This window comes from Anomaloglossus baeobatrachus, chromosome 2 (assembly GCF_048569485.1).
Source record: "Anomaloglossus baeobatrachus isolate aAnoBae1 chromosome 2, aAnoBae1.hap1, whole genome shotgun sequence".
Taxonomy (NCBI): Eukaryota; Metazoa; Chordata; class Amphibia; order Anura; family Aromobatidae; genus Anomaloglossus; species Anomaloglossus baeobatrachus.
In genome coordinates this window covers 225,965,885-225,988,604 of record NC_134354.1, presented here as the reverse complement: position 1 = coordinate 225,988,604, position 22,720 = coordinate 225,965,885, and the positions used below count along the sequence as shown (strand labels likewise).

General features: G+C 45.6%; 1 protein-coding gene across 1 annotated transcript; it reads right to left on the bottom strand.

The window, feature by feature from the left end:
- Window positions 1-316: 316 nt before the first annotated feature.
- SNRPE (small nuclear ribonucleoprotein polypeptide E) lies at window positions 317-22,719 on the bottom strand. The gene is made up of 5 exons (XM_075335636.1): window positions 22,599-22,719; window positions 22,361-22,387; window positions 19,426-19,488; window positions 6,085-6,163; window positions 317-2,380 (listed from the first exon to the last, which is right to left on the bottom strand). Exons 1-5 carry the CDS (start codon window positions 22,650-22,652, stop codon window positions 2,325-2,327), a joined length of 279 nt encoding a protein of 92 aa, XP_075191751.1. The 5' UTR covers window positions 22,653-22,719; the 3' UTR covers window positions 317-2,324.
- Between the last annotated feature and the right edge of the window lies 1 nt (window position 22,720).

Sequence of the window (22,720 nt, the reverse complement as noted above, 5' to 3'; positions counted from 1 at the left end):
CAGCGCAGAAGAAAAAGCAGGTAAAAAGCAGGTAAAAAGCAACGTGCGCACATACCCTAAAGGTTCCTGATGAGGCTGAAGAAATGATTTGGCAAACCCATATCCGCCACGGAATTATCAAATCCATTAGATGCGACAAGCCTGGTGCTTTACCCAGCTCTGCCACTGCACCAGGGCAAGCGGGAAATCGGCGTAATATAAGAGGTTAATAAAAGGCGACAGCTGTCACTAAGCTCTAGATCAATGATGGGGAATGGGGGGGGATGTCAGATGCCTGCCATTACTAATCTGTAAGTGAAAGTAAATAAAACAAACATTGATAAAAATCCTTTATTTGGAATAATAAAAATAAAAAAAAACTACACCCTCTTTATTAACTCCCAAAACACCCCTGCAGGTCTAGCATAATCCACATGAGGTCCCACAACGATTCAGCTCTGCTACATCTCAACCTCACAGTGCACGATCATGGAAAATACGAGCACCCAGCTGTCTAGCTTTATCATGGCTGGGTATCAAAATTGGGTGGGACCGTACGCCTTTTTTGTAATTATTTAAATAATTCTATGAGAAGATAAAAAAAAAGTTGCATACAGTTCCTCTTATTTTGATACACAGCCAAGATAAGCACAGGGCTGGGGGCTGCAGTCATAGGCTTTATCTGTGCTGAATATATCCTAATATGGGGGGGGGATGCCCTATGCCAGTTATTTTATTTACCGCAATACTGATCTGCAGACAGCGCCTGTGATTGGTTGCAGTTAGACGCTGTCACAAAGGCTGGGGGCGCATCTGACTGCAACCAATCACAGACACCAGGATGACCGGTAAAAGCTGTGCATATGGATGAGCAATGATGAGCAGCCCAGGAAGTGAAGGAGAGGCCTTGGGAGCAGTGTACAGCTGCGCAGAAGCCTTCGTAAGTATGATGCGCTTGCTTCATTCATATTTATTTTTTTTTAGATTTCCCCAGTGCCGGATCCAGATCAATATCTGAGAATCTCAGGCCCAGATCCAGCACCCAAGCATCTTTGAAACAGCGCAGATCCAGACTTACTAGAGAGGCAGGCACAGACTAAGTATCTGAAAGTCACATCACATGTTATAGCTCAGTAACAGTAATATTCTATTTGACAACAAATGTAGTGACAGTGATTGCAGTGACATTACTTATTGGGCTGCTTGCTGCAGTTTTGCTAACTTTTTTTTTTTATCCGCTTCAAATCTATCAGTTCTCTAAATGCTGAGCTCTGTATAACTTCAGACACCACTTATTGGCAGCTTTCTGTGTACACTGTGCATTGGCAAATTTCTGCCTATCAATGGTAGGAAGTGATTTTAGCAAAACAAATGCAAGCAGCCCAGGGTCTTTCCCTACATCATGATGTTCTCAGTCTAGATGGCAAACACATGGTGATAGATTCCCTTTAATTGCCAGTAAGTTCTGAAATGTCAAATTCCTAAGAGTCTTTACAATGCTTTAAATTTGTGTGCCCGAATAAAAATTTTGCACATGTGGATGTGCAGATCTGGATGGAAGTTACAAATATTACAGTAGCAGTAAAATGGATGAGATGCAAAATCTCATTCATACGCTGTGGCAAAAATCCACAGCAGAAAGTGGGAAATATTAATTGTCCAAGGAACACATTAGGATGAGCAGTGGATCTGTGGCAATATCTGCAGTGTCAAATTTGTAGATATGAATGTAGCCCAGGGAGATTTAGAAAATGCAGTTCCTGAAACCCACGATCTGGGCTTGGGCAGTTGCGGTCTCTCGCTGTGGAGAACGTTGAGACTCCGCAGCAAACAACTGACAGGCATGCGGCTCGGAAAGCAGCACCACAGGTCAGATTTTGCTTTGGGGAAAAACAAGCAGAGGACAGGAGGATTTCTAGAAATCCATGCACTGTGCTTGTAATGTACAACACAGCGTTTGACACTGTGAAAACACCCTGCATCCAAAACGCTGCAAACACTGATCGCTGGAATGTAGTACAACACTTCACATATAAACCTTTACTAGAGCGCCTTCATTTTATGTCTGCAAGGTAATAAGAACAGAGGTTTCCTCAAGAAAAAAAAAAACAAAAAAAAAAAAACATACCTAGATACAGATTATAATTAAGCTTTTTTTTATCAAAATAACAAAACTATGTTTACAGAGTCATTGCTAGTTTCAATGAAAATAACACAAATTGGTACAGTTCACATGTAAAATGTCTTCTTGTTGGATGATTTATAATGCAAAAGCTGATGATGCGATACTTCTGTGTATAGAGATAAAAAAAAAAAACAAAAAAAAAACGTGAAACTTGGCGTGGTTAATTTACAACGCTTTGTAGCAAAGTAATGTTGTCTCCTTTAAGCATAATACGACCTAGAAGGTAAGGAAAGAGATACAAAATTAAAAATTAACACTCAAGTGATTAGGAGAATTAAATGCCATAGTGCCATGAAGAACACACTGAATAGTCATCTCTATAACACCCCTTCATTAGATCACACACATGCATTTCTTTTACACTGCCTCATCAAAATGTATGTCCACCCCAAAGATCATCACCTTAATTACAGGACCTCCTGAGTGTATGTGCTAGATGATCAGGTTTGATTGCAGTTAGTTAAATGGTTAATTTTTACTCTAACAGACAATTTTCCATTTTTGCACATTCACCTCCCCCTTCTTCCAATACTATAGCTTGTTTTTTTTTTTTTTGGGCCACATAGCGGCTTGTTTTTTGTGGGTTGTACTTTTGAACATCATTCCACATTTTATTTACATATGGCACAACTGACCTGGTAATATGAATCTCCAGGTCAGTACAATTATGCAGACACCAAACCCTTACAGTCTTTTTTTTATCTAAGTGGTTTAGGACTGTGTGTGAGGACTTGTTTTTTGTACCCTGAGCAGAAATTTTTACCAATAGTTATGACAGCAGCCACTAGCTAGCTTTCAGAAGGAGTCTTCAGCAGACCAGCGGCTGTCATGGCAACCCATTAGCACCCCACGATCACGTCACGTGAGTGCTGATAGTTGCGTCTACCCTCTGCTGTTGCATGTTAAAAACCGCTACAAAGATTGACAGTGGCATTCACAGGTTAACAGCTCCTCTCTCCTGCGGCTGTTAAGAGGCAAATAATGGCAGAATAATTTAGCTGCCATCTGCCGAAAAAGATGCAAGCTTGGCGTGTGAGCCTGCACCAAAGGTCCGAATACAACATATGATGTAACTACAACATGTCATGAAGGGGTTAATGTAAAATTTACACACACACACACACACACACACACACACACACACACACACACACACACAGACCCCTTACTCATTGTTAATTTTCTGCCACTCCTGGAGTAACAGATTCCAACAATCATAGTATATTTCCCTGGAGCTATGCTGTCCGTACAATAATTAACCCTGCCAACGTCTGGTCTCATGTTGGCAGCAATGCTAGAATGTGACTGCTGAAACCAGTGACCTCCAGGATTTGGGGATTTCTGAACTGTATGGCTCTAGGAAACGCAATCATGGGCCTCCAGAGCATCGATAGCAGAACATTACCAAATTTAAGGATGAAAAAAAAAAAAAAAAAAACAAACATATGAGACAGCTTCCTGATTGCCCTGGTGCAGTGGCAATCGGAGTAATAGGGCATTAATAGCAGCCCACAGCTGCCACTAAGCCCTAGATTAGTAATGGGAGGCATCTGAGACCCCCCATGACAAATCTGTAAGTGAAAGTAAATGAACACAAACACCCAAAATATCCCTTATTGGAAATTAAAGAAAAAAGCACCCGCTTTCACTACTGTATTAACCCCAAAAACACCCCTGCAGGTCCAATGTTATCCACATGAGGTCCCGCAACGCTACTAGCACAGCTACATGTTAAGCTCACAGCGAGTGCCACAGAACATTACTACCCACTGTGAGGTTGAGGCAGAGACTGAGCCGTGATCAGTGGTGACGTCACTCAGGTTAGCCGCGGTCCCAGCTGAAGTCCTACACCTGTGACCGCAAAACCCCAGTGACGTCACCGCTGATCGTGCGGCTCACTTCAGCTACTGCCTGAGCCTCGTGTGGATTACATCAGACCAGCAGGGGTGCTGGGGGGGGGGTTAATAAAGTGGTGAGAGAGTGTGCCTTTGTCTTATTTCAATTAAAGGATTTTTTTTGGGCGCTTGTGTTTATTTACTTTCACTTACAGATTAGTGATGGGGGGGGGGGTCCTCCAATACCTTCCTATTACTAATATAGGGCTTAGTAGCGGGTGTGGACTGTCATTAACTCCTTGATACCCAGATTTCCACTGCACCAGGGCAACAGAAAGTCGGGTCAAGTGCAAACATTTGCGCATCTAATGGATGCAACACTACTGGGGCAGCTGTGGGCTGCTATTGTTATGCTGGAGATGGCCAAATAATCATGCCCCTTCCCACCCTAATATCAGCCCCAATTGCTGCTTTACCTTGACAGGTTTTAGAAAAATGGGGGGACCCGAATTTAAAAAAAACCCAAAAAAACAGAACAAAACAAAAACACATACACGGGATTCCCTCTTTTTTTTTTTTTTTTTTTTTATAACTAGCCAAGGTACAACAGACAGCGAAGGGTTGCAGGCCGCAGCTGCTACTGTTCATGTGCTGGATATATTACAAAAAAAAAAAAAAAAAAGACCCCACGTCATTTTTTTACAAATAAATAATTTAAAAACCAGCTGGCCAAGATAGCTATTGCACTATTCTGTTCTATCCATTATACGAACATATTTTCTTTCTCCTTTAAAAACACGTTAAAACAATCATGCGTTTTATGCGCTACAAGCTGCGTTTTCCGTGACCACAGAAAAAAAGATGCACTCAGAAAAAAGGTGCAGAGTGCATATATAGCCTAATAAGGCTTTGTGGAGGGGAGGGAGGGGGGGGAGGTTTTAGACTTATGTTAGAAGGTTTGTTGTAATAAACAATATCTTGCAATATTTTTCTCCAGCGCAGATTATGAAGCAATATTTTTCTCTGTCAAACTGACAGATCTTGTGGGATCCATAAGTCAATGGGGGTTTATGGGGCACCAGCGATGTCCGTCATGACCATGACTAGAATCCACAATGCAGATGTGTGAAGACAATTCATGGTTCTGGGCTGCACTAACCAAAATGAAGCTATTTGAGACAATAATATAAAGAGGTTTCTATTCCACAATGAAATTTCACACTGAACTGGCGTCTTTTTGAACTGTAAAAATCAACTATACAGTGCATATAATATCAAACTAGACAATAAAAAATATGGGTGAACCACTCCTTTAAGCCCACAAGTAGTTTACAATGCAGAGAATAGACCATTAGACCGGCTTCACACTTGCGATTAACTCGCACAAGTGCAATGCGAGAAAATCTCGCATTGCACTCGGACCAATGTTAATCAATGAGGCAGCTCCTATCTGCTATTTTTTTTTCTCAGTCCAAATCGGACTGAGAAAAAAATGTGCAGCATGTTGCGTTTTGGTGAGTTTCTCGCACGAGTATCTTCAATGCAAGTCTATGGGTGAGTGAAAAAAAAAACGGATGTCACACGGATGGCACATACACCATCCTAGTGACATCCGTTTTTCTCAATACATTTCACGCATGTAGCAGAGAACACTGTAAATGCTCCTGTACATAACAGTACATGAATAGCAGCTGCTGAGGGTAAAAACTGATTGCACACTGATGAAATGTGAGAAGTAATCGTCCGACTTTCCAGCATGAGAATCGGACCGATTTTACACTCGCAAGTGTGATTCCAGCCTTACCCAGACTCCTAAAGGTCAATCAGTGGACTCCTATACCCCTAATTAGCCTACAAAGCATGATCCATATGGAGGGAAAGAAGCTAGTCGATGGAACAAGTCTCTGCCCACCCCACAGAGATTCGGAGTATGCAGCAGCACAAATTTACAGTCAATGGACCAGGAGCACCAATATTTATTGCATCATAACATTTTTTACAATTTACAAAATTAGAATATAAAAGGTTGTATTTACAAAAACTGCCCAGCTGTCTGAATTTACACGTATTAGGCAAACAACTCACCAAGCTGTTTCCGTGACTTTGTTTTCAGGTGGATTTCTTCAGCGTCATCCAAAACTAGATTCATATACTCATCAAAACCCTGAAAATGACGAGAAATAGAATGAAAACAATGAAATCAATACCTAGTAAACTAGGAAGACTGCAAAACTTTCACTGCTGGCTTTCTGCAAATCTCTGCCAAGCTGGCAATGCACATTGAGGGGTATACACCCCCAAGCTTTATCAGTGCACTGCGCAGGACCCAGCCAGCCAATACTATTGCCTCTTTGCATATCTTGAAGTGGCCAAGTCATGCAACACTGCTACTCTGTATTCACAGATAAAACCCGTGAGAAATGACCGCCAGTCTGAATGAGGCCTTTACATATATGAAATGTATTAGCTATAGACATGGAAAAGGAGCAAAAAGTGAAACAGGTATCAACAAAATAACCAAGCAACATGAAGCTGCCAAGCTGTGATTACACGGAGAGGCTCAGTGTCAGGACCCAGAATCGCCAAGTGCTGCTAGGCTTGTGTGTGCAGCTCCCCCCTCCCTTAGTGAAATGAATGCCACAGTGGTCACCCAGAGGGTACCATCTCACACTGGTACCCATAGATGTAGGTAATCACTAGTTACAGTTGACCCTTAGGCTACATGCGCACGCTGCGTTTTTTGCTGAGTTTTTGGCTGCAGTTTTGTTGTCAGAACTTTCTGACACCTGACTTCCCAGCAAAGTCTAGAAGTCAGATTTGCTCTGCGCACGTTGCAGTTTGTCAAAAGTTTGTGACAAAAAAAAAAAAAAAAAATGCAGCATGTTCATTCTTCCTGTTTTTGTCAACATTTGTCACAAAACCGCATGTTGTGAAAAATGCAGCAAAACGCACCGAAAACGCAGCAAAAACACACCTACAATTACAAGCATTTTTTGTGACATTTCCAGGCTCTGACAACGTGCAGTTTTGGTTGCAGTTTGTGAACAAAAAAGATGCAGCGTGCGCATGTAGCCTTAGGTTATCCATTCTAATACTCTTAGGCTAGGTTCACATTTCCGTTGTTTTTCATCAGTCACACGCGTTCCTTGACGCTTGTGACTGATGCGTTGTACAACGGATGACAAAAATAAGAATTAATTGTCGGACTCCGTTGTAAATGTGAGAGAGCGCGCGTTTTGCCGATCGCTCACGGCCGCCGGGCGATCGCTCATAGAAGCCGGCTGATCAGCTGATCGTTCGGCCGCCAAGAGAGCATGCGCAGCAAAAGGATTCCGCTGTTCAAAAAAACGCTAAATGCTGCGTTGCTGCCGCCCGGTCAGTCGTTCCATGACTGATCAGTCGGGCAGAGGATGCAACGCAGCATCAGTCACAACCCGCTCATACAAGTATATGGGAACAACGGAATCCGCCAAACTGATTCCGTTTTTTTTTACCAGAGCCGCGGATTGTGACTGATACAAATTGACGGAAATGTGAACCTAGCCTTAAAAGACTCTTCTTTATTAACATATTGGCCATACATTATAGCTTATACTGTGATCCTATTTAAAATATTCTGGCTATTACCTAGATGCATCCTTATACTGTTATACATGGCTATTTATCCATGGTGACAATTTGCTGATAACACTGTTGGAAATTGTTTTGTAACAATTTTGTTACTGGTTAGGTTATATCTTATAGCTTCCTTATCAGTACATACAGTGAAACCTCAGTTTGCGAGTATTTTGCTATACGAGCAAAGCTTGCTGTAAATTTGTAATTCTGTTTATGAGCAAATACTCACCGCACACATTTCCGGTTCTGTACTTCAACCGCGCTGACCCGATCTTGTAGTGTACACACACACACACACACCATCGCCAGTCTCCCGGTTCTTGTAGTTCCCCGGTAAAGAATGTGTATCGGGTAACCATCGTGACGATGGAGAAACGTCTGCGGTCAGCCGCTACTCAAAGGCAGCGTGCTGGCCAATCAGAGGCAAGCGGCTCTGCCTTGCCATCAGCGCTGTGACAGCAGAAGTTCCTCCATCGTCGCTATAGTTACCAGATACACATCCTGTACCGGCGATCTACAAGAACTGGGAGGCCGGCAATGGAACGTAAGGTAAGGTGAGCAGTGTGTGTGTGTGTGTGTGTGTAATGGCACAATCAGTGGACCAGGATAGGACATTGAACAATTTGTGGGACGAACTGTCTGAGCTTCCATTATTATCTATATGGGAAATCTTGCTTTGCTGAACGAGTAACTTGGTTTACAAGCACACTCCCAGAACGGATTGTTCTCGTAGACCAAGGTTCCACTGTAGTGTTCCCATTTACAATAATGATTGCCAAGTATCTAGATACTATATTTAGGTACAAGTTTATGCTTCTATACATCAGCCCTGCAAACACGATTATACTTTGATTGTACTCCTATATTATACTAAGCCACCTCTGATTGTTATTCAGCGGGATAAGTGCAATACTTCAGATAGTAAACCCAGTATTAGCCTGTAGTATACCTTGTGTGATACCTCTATATTCTGATTTCTGTGGCTTGGTCCCCTTACTCCACGATAGGCTTTGTATTATAACTTTAACTGGTTGCATTTAATAAAGACTATATATTTTAGTCATAACTGTAGTCCCTGACTTTTTAGAGCTTCTAAGTGCATTTTTTTCTGCTCAGAGTTAACACAAAACCTGAAATATTTCCTAGTCCCAGCAAAGTTTATGAGATTCCTGAAGCGTCATTAACAAGTTGCTTTTTTTTTTTTTAATTTGCAGCAGAGTGAAATCTGCACCATGTCAATTATTTCAGTAGGTTTGCTACATATTTCACTCGTACTAAAGAGTAGGGAATAATATGCATCAAGAATGTAAAAAAGGCATCAATAACACGCCTATTTTATGCAAGATGAAGAAATCGTTCACAAATTTCTCCGGCAAATATTTATTATGTGCACATACATTCATGGAAATAGTTAATAGGAAATTATACATGGTTTTCTAAATCTTTAAAACCTGTAAGTCTGAAAAGTGTGAGGTGAATTTATTTATTCAACCTCCTGTAGTCTGATACCCCTAAAAATAAAATACTGGAGTGACCAGTTGTCTCCAGAAGTCACCTAATTAGTAAATTGAGTATACCTGTGCATAACGTATCCTCAGTATAACTACAGCTGTTCTCTGAAGGTCTCAGAGGTTTGTTTGAGAACATTAGGAATCAAACCGCATCATGAAAACCATGGCACAAACCAGTCAGGTCAGGGATAAAGTTGTAGAGAAGAGTAATGCAGGGATAGGTTATCAAAAAAAATAGCCGAAGCTCTGAACATCACAGCGCACAGTTCAATCCATCATCCAACAGCAAACCTACCGAGACATGGCCGTTCACCTAAACTGATATCACAAGCAAGGAGACCTCTAATTAGAGAAGAAATCAAGAGGCCCAAGGTCACTGGAGGAGCTCTGCAGACATCCACAGTAGGGATGAGTGAGTATACTCGTTATTACTCGGTACTCGCCGAGTAACACGGTATTCGGGCTACTCGTTACGTCGCGAGTATCTTTGTGATTACTCGTTAGGAGTAGCGAGTAGGGATATAAAAATCTAGATAAAGCACATTATTAAAAAAAATTTTGATTATACTTACAGGTCCCGCAACGCGTCCTGCAGACAGCCTCCTGCTGCTTCTGCGTCCATCCAATAATTGGTGTGCCCGCCACCCGGTAACCAGCACTGGACTACTGAAGGACCTTCAATAACGTCATAGCCATGTGACCCAGTCACGTGTGAATGCTGTATTACTTCATTGGCTACAAACTGGTCACATGACTGACATCTCGAAGGTCCTGGTAATTGAACTTTGACAATCACTGTGCTAGTGTCGAATCGGCATCACCCGGTACGGCGGCACACTCTCCTGACAGGAGTGGTCGGCGCTCGTGTCTGGAGAGTGTCAGTCCATTCGGCAAGATGCCGATGCGAGTCACATGTAAGTGGAGCTCCGGCCTCAGTGTCAGCCTGCATCTCACTCTGTATAGTCGCTGCTGTACAGAGTGATGTAGCAGAGTTGACATTGCTCATGGCTCTCTCAGCTTCTCACACTGTATAGACACTGTGCAGAGTGATGAAGCAGAGTTGACATTGCTGTCCCTGTAGATTACATCGTACTATGTATATTTTATAATAAAGATAGTCTAAATGTTTTTTTTTGTTTTATTTCTAATAAAAAAAAATTTCCTGTTTTTTTTTTTTTTTTTTTTTTTTTTTACACGGTTTCCTAGAAATTCATGGTGGCCATGTCTAATTTGGCGTGACACCATGAATTTCGGGCTTAGTACCATCTGAGAATACAAAGCTGGTATTAACCCCTTTATTACCTAGTGTGCCACCGACATCAGGGCCACTGGACGAGGCGGGTAAAGAGCCTGGAAATGGTGCTAAGAAACAATGCGCCATTTCCAGGGGCGGCTGCGGGCTGACGAGAATCCCAGCCCCCAGCAATCAAATTACAGCGGGAGCTCATGCAAGTTTTTTTTAAATTAAAAAAAAAAATAAAAAATTAAGTGCTTCCCTGTATTTTGATTGCCAGGCAGCTGGGTGTGTGGTTGACAAGCCTGTAGTCATCTGCTTTATCGGCACTGAGATTCAAAAAGAACACGAAGCGCTACGTCATTTTTTTTAAATTATTTTTCTATAACTATATATTGTGTGTATAATGTATAAATTTAATATATCTATAGATATATCTATATTCATATATAGCTCTAACCAAAATTAAGAGACCACTGTAAAATTTTTAGTTTTTCCTCTTTATATTTTTGAATAAAGAAGGGAATTTTGTTTACTTACCGTAAATTCCTTTTCTTCTAGCTCCAATTGGGAGACCCAGACAATTGGGTGTATAGCTTCTGCCTCCGGAGGCCACACAAAGTATTACACTTAAGTGTAAAGCCCCTCCCCTTCTGCCTATACACCCCCCATGCATCACGGGCTCCTCAGTTTTGGTGCAAAAGCAAGAAGGAGTAAAAGTTATAAATTGGTTTAAAGTAAATTCAATCCGAAGGAATTTCGGAGAACTGAAACCATTCAACATGAACAACATGTGTAGACAAAGAACAACAGCCCGAAGGGAACAGGGGCGGGTGCTGGGTCTCCCAATTGGAGCTAGAAGAAAAGGAATTTACGGTAAGTAAACAAAATTCCCTTCTTTTTTCGCTCCATTGGGAGACCCAGACAATTGGGACGTCCAAAAGCAGTCCCTGGGTGGGTAAAATAATACCTCGTAATAGAGCCGTACCACGGCCCTTTCCTACAGGTGGGCAACCGCCGCCTGAAGGACTTGCCTACCTAGGCTGGCATCCGCCGAAGCATAGGTATGCACCTGATAGTGTTTCGTGAAAGTGTGCAGGCTCGACCAGGTAGCCGCCGACACACCTGCTGAGACGTAGCCTGGTGCCGCAAAGCCCAGGACGCACCCACGGCTCTGGTAGAATGGGCTTTCAGCCCAGAGGGAACCGGAAGCCCAGAAGATCGATAAGCTTCGAGAATTGGTTCCTTGATCCACCGAGCCAGGGTTGATTTCGAAGCCTGTGACCCTTTACGCTGGCCAGCGACAAGGACAAAGAGTGCATCCGAACAGCGCAGGGGCGCCGTACGAGAAATGTAGAGTCTGAGTGCTCTCACCAGATCTAACAAGTGCAGATCCTTTTCACACTGGTGAACTGGATGAGGACAAAAAGAGGGTAAGGAGATATCCTGATTGAGATGAAAGGGGGATACCACCTTAGGTAGAAATTCCGGAACCGGACGCAGAACCACCTTGTCCTGGTGAAACACCAGGAAAGGGGCTTTGCATGACAGCGCTGCTAGCTCAGACACTCTCCGAAGTGATGTGACTGCTACTAGGAAAACCACTTTCTGTGAAAGGCGTGAAAGAGAAATATCCTTCATTGGCTCGAAAGGTGGTTTCTGAAGAGCCATCAGTACCCTGTTCAGATCCCAGGGTTCTAACGGCCGCTTGTAAGGAGGGACTATGTGACAAACCCCCTGCAGGAACGTGCGTACCTGTGGAATTCTGGCCAGGCGCTTCTGAAAAAACACAGAGAGAGCTGAGACTTGTCCCTTAAGAGAGCCGAGCGACAACCCTTTTTCCAATCCTGATTGAAGGAAGGAAAGAAAAGTGGGCAAGGCAAATGGCCAGGGAGAAAAACCCTGATCAGAGCACCAAGATAGGAATATCCTCCACGTCCTGTGGTAGATCTTGGCGGACGTTGGTTTCCTAGCCTGTCTCATAGTGGCAATGACCTCTTGAGATAACCCTGAAGACGCTAGGATCCAGGACTCAATGGCCACAGTGTCAGGTTGAGGGCCGCAGAATTCAGATGGAAAAACGGCCCTTGAGACAGCAAGTCTGGTCGGTCTGGTAGTGGCCACGGTTGACCCACCGTGAGATGCCACAGATCTGGGTACCACGACCTCCTTGGCCAGTCTGGAGCGACGAGGATGGCGCGGCGACAGTCGGACCTGATCTTGCGTAACACTCTGGGCAACAGTGCCAGAGGAGGAAACACATAAGGGAGCTGAAACTGCGACCAATCCTGAACTAAGGTGTCTGCCGCCAGAGCTCTGTGATCTTGAGACCGTGCCATGAATGTTGGGACCTTGTTGTTGTGCCGTGACGCCATTAGGTCGACGTCCGGCATCCCCCAGCGGCAACAGATCTCCTGAAACACGTCCGGGTGAAGGGACCATTCCCCTGCGTCCATGCCCTGGCGACTGAGAAAGTCTGCTTCCCAGTTTTCTACGCCCGGGATGTGAACTGCGGATATGGTGGAGGCCGTGGCTTCCACCCACATAAGAATCCGCCGGACTTCCTGGAAGGCTTGCCGACTGCGTGTTCCCCCTTGGTGGTTGATGTATGCCACCGCTGTGGAGTTGTCCGACTGAATTCGGATTTGCTGGCCTTCCAGCCACGGCTGGAACGCCTTTAGGGCAAGATACACTGCCCTTATCTCCAGAACATTGATCTGAAGGGAGGACTCTGTCGGAGTCCAGGTTCCCTGAGCCCTGTGGTGGAGAAAAACCGCTCCCCACCCTGACAGGCTCGCGTCCGTCGTGACCACAGCCCATGATGGGGGAAGGAAGGATTTCCCCCCCGACAGAGAAGTGGGGAGAAGCCACCACTGAAGGGAAGCCTTGGCTGCCCGTGAAAGGGAGACGTTCCTGTCGAGGGACGTCGACTTCCTGTCCCATTTTCGGAGAATGTCCCATTGAAGAGGACGCAGATGAAACTGCGCAAAAGGAACTGCCTCCATTGCTGCTACCATCTTCCCTAGGAAGTGCATGAGGCGCCTCAGGGGGTGTGACTGGCCTTGAAGGAGAGATCGCACCCCTGTCTGTAGTGAACGCTGTTTGTCCAGCGGAAGCTTCACTATCGCTGGAAGAGTATGAAACTCCATGCCAAGATATGTCAGAGATTGGGCCGGTGTCAGATTTGACTTTGGAAAATTGATGATCCACCCGAAACTCTGGAGAGTCTCCAGAGCAATGTTCAGGCTGTGTTGGCATGCCAATTGAGTGGGTGCCTTGACAAGCAGATCGTCTAAGTAAGGGATCACCGAGTGTCGATTGATGCTAGGAAATCTCCTTGGGACATTGAGGCGATGACGGAGCGGAGCGATTCCATCCGGAACCGCCTGGTTTTTACGTGTTTGTTGAGCAGTTCTAGGTCCAGAACAGGACGGAAGGATCCGTCCTTTTTCGGTACCACAAACAAGTTGGAGTAAAAACCGTGACCCTGTTGCTGAAGAGGCACAGGGATCACCACCCCTTCCGCCTTCAGAGTGCACACCGCCTGAAGAAGAGCATCGGCTCTCTCGGGGGGCGGGGATGTTCTGAAAAAACGAGTCGGAGGACGAGAGCTGAGCTCTATCCTGTAACCGTGGGATAGAATGTCTCTCACCCATCGATCTTACCTGTGGCAGCCAGGCGTCGCAAAAGCGGGAAAGCCTGCCACCGACCGAGGATGCGGAGTGAGGAGGCCGAAAGTCATGAGGAGGCCGCCTTGGGAGCGGTTCCTCCGGCGGTCTTTTTAGGACGTGACTTGGACCGCCATGAATCGGAGTTCCTCTGATCCTTTTGAGGCCTTTTGGACGAGGCGAACTGAGACCTGCCCGCGGGCCGAAAGGACCGAAACCTGGATTGTACCTTCCGTGGTTGAGGTCTGTTTGGTTTGGACTGGGGTAAGGATGAATCCTTTCCCTTGGATTGTTTAATGATTTCATCCAATCGCTCACCAAACAGGCGGTCGCCAGAAAATGGCAACCCGGTCAGGAACTTTTTGGAAGCAGAGTCTGCCTTCCATTCACGTAGCCACATGGCCCTGCGGACTGCCACCGAATTGGCGGATGCTACCGCCGTACGGCTCGTAGAGTCCAGGACAGCGTTAATGGCGTAGGACGCAAACGCCGATGCCTGAGAGGTTAAGGACACCACTTGCGGGGCAGATGAACGTGTGACTGCATTAATCTGCGCATGACAAGCTGAGATAGCTTGGAGTGCCCATACGGCTGCGAATGCTGGAGCAAAAGACGCGCCGATAGCTTCATAGATGGATTTCAACCATAGTTCCATCTGTCTGTCAGTGGCATCTTTGAGTGAAGCCCCATCTTCCACTGCAACTATGGATCTAGCCGCCAGTCTGGAGACTGGAGGATCCACCTTAGGACACTGAGCCCAGCCCTTGACAACGTCAGGGGGGAAGGGATAACGTGTATCCTTAAGGCGCTTGGAAAAACGCTTATCTGGACAAGCTCGGTGTTTCTGGACTGCCTCTCTGAAGTCAGAGTGATCCAGAAACATACTCAATGTACGCTTGGGAGACCTGAAACGGAATTTCTCCTGCTGAGAAGCTGACTCCTCAATTGTAGGAGCTGGTGGAGAAATATCCAACACCTGATTGATGGTTGCTATAAGGTCATTCACTATGGCGTCACCATCAGGTGTATCCAGGTTGAGCGCGGTCTCAGGATCAGAATCCTGATCTACTACCTCCGCTTCATCATCCGGAGAGTCCTCCTGCTGAGACCCTGAGCAGTGTGATGAAGTCGAGGGAATTTCCCAGCGAGACCGTTTAGGCGGCCTGGGACTGCGGTCCATGTCAGAGACCTCACCCTGGGACCCATGGGTCACCCCAGGAGCACTATGCAGCTCCAATTGAGGGGGGCCTGGGGTCAATGATTGAACAGTGCCCGGGACCTGAGTCACCGGTCTGGACTGTAAGGCTTCTAGTATCCTAGCAGACCATTTATCCATAGTCTCAGACAGTTTGTCAGCAAATACTGCAAACTCCGTCCCTGTCACCTGGACAGTGGTAGCAGGTGGTTTCACCTGGGCCACCAGTAGCAGAGGCTCCGGCTGAGTAAGTGCCACAGGGGCCGAGCATTGCACACAATGAGGGTCCGTGGAACCTGCCGGTAGTATGGCCGCACATGAGGTACAGGTTGCAAAGTAAGCCTGTGCTTTGGCACCCTTGCTATTTGCAGACGACATGCTGTTGTCTCCTCTGAGTACAATCCAGGAGGGTATATAGCCAAAAATCAACAGTGCGACAGTACAGTGTAAATGTATAGCATATAAGCATATATATATATATGTACACTTCTGCACTCAGTGGGGCCAGCACCTCAGGTGCTGCTTACCGACCGCTCAAAGCGGTTGTGTGATCACCAGAATCCCTGCCTGGGCCTCCCAGAGCCTGTTGTCTCTCCTCTCCAGCGTTAGAAGTGCTGACAGGAATGGCTGCCGGCGTTCTGTGGAGAGGAGGGGGCCGTGGGCGTGCCCTAGAAAGTGCGGGAATCTGGAGCCCCAGTGTGCTGTATGAGGGGGGAGGAGGTTACAAAGTATGCTCCAACCCTCAGCACTAACGTCCTGTGCAGCGTCCCGCCCTTCCCCTGACTGGCAGGCCTGGGGGCGGGAATATGCGATACTAGGCCGCAAAAGCCGGGGACTAAAGTAATAAGCGCGGCCGGCATATAAGCGTGGTCGGCGCGGTAGTCCCCGGCGCACAAACACACCCAGCAGTGCTGAAGTGTATATGGCCACCAGCGCTCCATGCGCGGTTCCCCCGGGGACACAGAGTACCTCATAGCGCGGCAGTCCCCGGCGCACTAAAACACCCAGCAGAGCTGCAGTGTGTGTGGCATCAGCGCTCTATGCGCGGTCCCCACGGGGACACAGAGTACCTCACAGTAGCAGGGCCTTGTCCCTGTCGATACTCGGCTCCTGTCAGCAGATTCCCCAGGGGCTGCGGAGGGAGCACGGTCTCATGTGCCTGGAGACCGATTAGGATCCCACTTCACCCAGAGCCCATTAAGGGATGGGGAAGGAAAACAGCATGTGGGCTCCAGCCTCTGTACCCGCAATGGGTACCTCAACCTTAACAACACCCGCCGACAAAGAGTGGGGTGAGAAGGGAGCATGCTGGGGGCCCTGTTATGGGCCCTCTTTTCTTCCATCCGACATAGTCAGCAGCTGCTGCTGACTAAGATGTGGAGCTATGCGTGGATGTCAGCCTCCTTCGCACAAAGCATAAAAACTGAGGAGCCCGTGATGCACGGGGGGTGTATAGGCAGAAGGGGAGGGGCTTTACACTTTTAAGTGTAATACTTTGTGTGGCCTCCGGAGGCAGAAGCTATACACCCAATTGTCTGGGTCTCCCAATGGAGCGAAAAAGAAATGTAAATTGCTCTTTTATTCCATAAGCTAGTATTTTCAGAAAATAAATACAAAATTTATTGCTTGGAAATTCACAGATGTCAGTTTCTAGAATAAAAGAACAATTTACATTTCACTCAAAAATATAAAAGAGAAAACAAAAAAAAATAAAAATTTTGCAGTGGTCTCTTAATTTTTGCCACAGCTGTATATATACACTGTGCGCAGACTTAGGCAAATGAAGGCAGGGGGAGGAATCCTCCCGAATCCAGCTCACCATATGCGCTTGGAAGTCCTATAGACTGTGCACGGAAAATTCTCCAGCCAGGAAGTTTAGCACAAAAGTTCAGGAATTCGGCACAGCATCTTCATAAAAAACGAATATTATTCCATTAACACATTAAATCGAAAAGATGCATTTCGGGGGACACCCTTGTTCACAATCCGGATTGTGAACAAGGGTGTCCCCGAATCGCGTCTTGTCCGATTTATTGTGTTTTTAATGGGATAATAAAATTTGTTTTTTTATGAAGATGCTGTGCCGGATTCCTGAACTTTTATTAGGCAAATGAGTATTTTGATAACATGATACTTTTTATACATGTTGTCCTACTCCAAGCTGTATAGGCTTGAGAGCCAACTACCAATTAAGTAAATCAGGTGATGTGCATCTCTAATGAGGAAGGGTTCGGTGTAATAACATCAACACCCTATATAAGGGGTGCATACTTATTAGGCAACTTCCTTTCCTTTGGAAAAATGGGTCAGAAAAGAAATTTGATGGGCTCCGAAAAGTCCAAAATTGTGAGATGTCTCGCAGAGGGATGCTGCAGTCTTGAAATTGCCAAACTTTTGAAGCGTGATCACCGAACAACCAAGCGTTTCATGGCAAATAGCCAACAGGGTCACAAGAATCATGTTGGGCAAAAAAGGTGCAACATAACTGCCCATGAATTGAGGAAAATCAAGTGTGAAGCTGCCAAGATGCCATTTGCCACCAGTTTGGCCATATTTCAGAGCTGCAACATTACTGGAGTATCAAAAAGCACAAGGTGTGCCATACTCAGGGACATGGCCAAGGTAAGGAAGGCTGAAAAACGACCACCTTTGAACAAGAAACATAAGATAAAATGTCAAGACTGGGCCAAGAAATATCTTAAGACTGATTTTTCAAAGGTTTTATGGACTGATGAAATGAGAGTGACTCTTGATGGGCCAGATGGATGGACCAGAGGCTGGATCAGTAAAGGGCAGAGAGCTCCACTCCGACTCAGACATCAGTAAGGTAAAGGTGGGGTACTGGTAGGGCTCATCAAAGATGAACTTGTGGGTCCTTTCTGGGTTGAGGATGGAGTGAAGCTCAACCCCCAGACCTACTGCCAGTTTCTGGAAGTAAACTTCTTCAAGCAGTGGTACAGGAAGAAGTTGGTATCGTTCAAGAAAAACATGATTTTTATGCAGGACAATGCTCCATCACATGCATCCAACTACTCCACAGCGTGGCTGGCCAGTAAAGGTCTAAAAGATGACAAAATAATGACATGGCCCCCTTGTTCACCTGATCTGAACCCCATAGAGAACCTGTGGTGCCTCATAAAATGTGAGATCTACAGGGAGGGAAAATAGTACACCTCTCGGAACAGTGTCTCGGAGCCTGTGGTGGCTGCTGCACACAATGTTGATCGTAAACAGATCAAACAACTGACAGAATCTATGGATGGTAGGCTGTTGACTGTCATCATAAAGAAAGGTAGCTATATTGGTCACTATTTTTTGGGGTTTTGTTTTTGCATGTCAGAAATGTTTATTTCTAAATTTTGTGCAGTTATATCGGTTTACCTGATGAAAACAAACAAGTGAGATGGGAATATATTTGGTTTTTATAAGTCGCTTAAGTCTGCACAGTAATAGTTACCTGCACAAACAGATATCCTGCTAAGATAGCCAAATCTAAAAAAAAAAACCACTCCAACTTCCAAAAATAGTAAGCTTTGATATTTATGAGTCCTTTGGGTTGATTGAGAACATAGTGGTTGATCAATAATAATAAAAAAAAAAATCTGCTAAAATACAACTTGCCTAATAAGTCTGCACGTGGTATATATACACACACACACACACACACACACACACACACACACTATATAGTTCTATAAAAATTTGGAAAAAAAAAAGCCACATAGCCTTCGCCCACTTTTTGTGTCCAGCCAGGTACAACTAGGCAGCTGGTGACTGGAATCCGCAGCGCAGGGTCACCCAAGCTTTCTGCTCTGTGCATCCCACTATAGGTCTGCGACTTATGAGACATCAGTGAGCCCACGCAAGCAGAGATATTAGATTTCTCTCTCTGTATATCTATGTATTGGGGCTCACTGTGTATATCACCATACTTCATTCTACTCAATTTTAAATGATGCAGTTATTATTATAAAATATTATATGTTCAGGTTAATATTGAGCAGAATTTATTTCAGCCCTCCCCAACAGTCAGTCATGTGCCTACCCCCCGAAAATGAATTTCCCATCCCTGTTCCATTATGTATAGTGCTCTACATAATGGAAAACAATTGCAGCCCTTTGAAGGCGACCATAATGATAATGTGGCATGCAATGAAAATAACTTTATACAATGAGAGGAAGAATTCAGACGTCACTTACAATAATACAGCCTTCAATTCGCATGTTCACCTGCTCATAGAGCCACACCTGGATCCGTGATCTCTGTAATAGTAACAGCAAAGTTAAATTATTGTATAGCCTGAGCCCATGTATATCTCGCTCTGCTTTCCATACACTGACAATTTTCCAGTGTAATATTTAAAGGGAATCTGACACCAGGTATTTGCTCCCCCATCTGACAGCAGCATAACGGAGACACAGAGACCCCAGCGAGATTCCAGCGATGTGTCACTTACTGAGCAATTTGCTGTTATTTTGATAAAATCTGTTTTCTCTGATGCAGATCTAGAAGTTATACGTAGCTAATGAATGTGCTGGACTACCTGCAGCACGCCAAGTAGTCCTCTAATGATAGTTACTGCTGATTAATCAAAACTACATTAAGCAGCCCAGTAAGTGACACACCAGGATCTCTGCTCCTATGTTATGCTGCACTCAGATTAGGTGGCAAAAACCTGGGGACAGAATAGTTATTATGGTTATTTCCATGAGATGGATGATCATTTGCTGATGGATGGGGGTCCAATTTATGGGACTCGGTCCAATTCAGAAAATTGCATAAAAAGCCAAATGCCATTCTCGCCCCACTATTCATAGCTCCCTTTTCAGTACCATGGGAGCTCTATGTTATTACCTATGCTAGGGGTAGTGGGTAATTTCTTAAAAGGCGTTATCAGGGCTTGAAACAAAAGCTTGCAGCCAGCTTAGGCCGCTTTCACACATCCGGATTTTCGCCGGTTTGCCGGATACAGCGCACGCCAGAACACTGTACAATGGCAGTGCTACAAGTGGTGGTCACATGCTGTCTTGTGACCGGAGCATGTGACCCGGAAGTTGCGGCGCTCCACTGTACTGTATCATACTGTACTGGCGTGCGCCGAATCCGTCAAACCGGCGAAAAGCCAAAATGTGTGAAAGAGGCCTTACATGACAGCAAAATTGTGGCAACAAGTGGTGTACACGCTGTTACGATTTCCCTCTATATTCTGTGTGAGCAGTCATGCGACCGCACATATGCAATTTGCACAACACAACTAGACTTAAAGGGAACCGGTCAGCAGAAATTTTGCACAAAACCTAAAAGATTCCCCCTCTGCAGCTCCTGGGCTGCATTCTAGCAAGGTTTCTGTTATTGTGCCCCCTGTGAGACCAAAATAAAGACTTTATAAAATCTTACCTTTTCCTATGCAAATCTTTTTTTATAGTCACGGGGGCGGGCTTTCTGGCGTCCGTTATTCTCCCTCCTGGTCCTTTATGCCGTCCCCCATCGCTCCTTTCCATAGCCGATGATGCCGCCCAGTGCTCCTGCGGTCCCCGCACATGCCCAGTGCCAGTCTCACAGGACTGAGCACTTAGCACAGTGTGACAGCTGGTGACGTGTGCGCAAGCAAGAGATTATGGGCGGCGCTGTGATTGTCATCAGCAAATACCCGCCCATAATCTCGTGCCCGCGCTTTCCCCTCTGCCTCCAGCGTTCTGCGCAAGCACTGGCCAGATGACCCCACGTCACCTCTTACCCATCTTTCCCTGGAGCAGGAAATAGATGGGAGGTGACGTGGGGTCATCTGGCCAGCGCTTGCGCAGAACAGTGGAGGCAGAGGGGAAAGCGCGGGCACGAGATTATGGGCGGGTACTTGCTGATGACAATCACAGCGCCGCCCATAATCTCATGACTGCGCAATCACGTCACAAGCGGTCACACTGTGCTAAGTGCTCAGTCCCGTGAGACTGGCACTGTGCATGCACGGGCAGGGGGAATCTTTTAGGTTTTGTGCAAAAGTTCTGCTGACAGGTTCCCTTTAACTAGCTTCTTTCCATTCACTTCTATTGAGAGAAACTAAACGGCACATGACCACAAGTAAATTGTATATATACAGTCACAAGACGTCCTGTTATCACTGGCAATACCTTAAGTGACCGCAGAGTTTTGGGCCAAGGCTGAAGAACCCCTTTAGGATGAGAATATCCCACCAAAGTAAAAGGTCTAAAATATACCACTGTATGGCATTAACACTAGAAGCCCCAGGAATTTCGAGCTCCATAGGATTCCAATGGTAGAAATGTCAAATGACTCCTCTCTGGGACTTAAATAAGCGTTATAAGCAGCATATAAAAGAAAAAAAAACTGTCACATATGAATAAGTCACATACAACAGAATAAAGCTTTTTTTGGGAGGAGGAAGCTCTGAGTGATGTATCCCACCATACGCTTCTACACTGATATATCTTGCAACACAGACATCTATGGTGCAACACAGACCCTAAAAATGAAGCCACATTGGCCAAAACTACAATCAGGAGATCTGCGCTCCTCCCTACATAGGATACCTAGTGATCACCTATCTGCAGGATAGGTTCTAACTTATAGAGTGAAACTGCATAGGCCATGCTTCACCTGTGCTCCGTACCTGCCTATGAGGCGCCTGAGCACTTAGCTTTATCTGGCAGATAAGAGAATTAATGGAGCATTGGTGGTAAAGGGGTTGACCCGCTGCGCCATTCTGTAGTGGGGACAAAGGAAAAATCCTTGGTCGGTCAGACCCATAAGTAAATTAACACTATACCCAGGAAGGGGGAAAAAAAAATATAAGTCTAGCAGCACTTCGAGTCTTCCAATGCAAAAAATACTGTATGTCCACCGTATATAGCTGCAGGAAGGGAAATGAATGAAGCAGCATGATGTAGCCCAACAGCGTCTTCATATCCACGATACTGCGTTTGGTTACATTCCTGTACAGCCTTCATCAATATCTGCACTGACATGTACCCGAGATGCTTCCCATCCCTACAATAAGCAAGAACCTTTGTATTTCACTGGACAACCCCTTTAAATGTAGAAGGGGATGCTAGTAACACACTGATCCCTCTGTAGGAGCAGATCCGCAGCCTGATAAATGGGAACACATATACTTACATTCTGTAGATACCTGAAGATCAGATTCTGAGCACAAAGGGTTAAGGCACATAATAAATGTCGGCGTCTCTAGACAGTAAGCAGCTCGGCCCCGTGTCTCCCTACCAGCACAATGGCGGCCACATAGGCGAGCGCAGCGCCGGGTCCGCACAGCCACCACGTGTGCTCTCCCCATGGCCGCGCCTGCTACCTCCGCAGGAGAGCAGCTGCCCGAACCCCAGCACAATATGAAGGATACGATGGGCTGCACCATCACTTTCTGCACCTTCGGCCCCTGTCCACGGTACGCCATCTTCACCAGATATCAGCCGTCTGTACGAGACCGGAAACAAAAAAAGAACGTAACCCGGTGCCGTGACG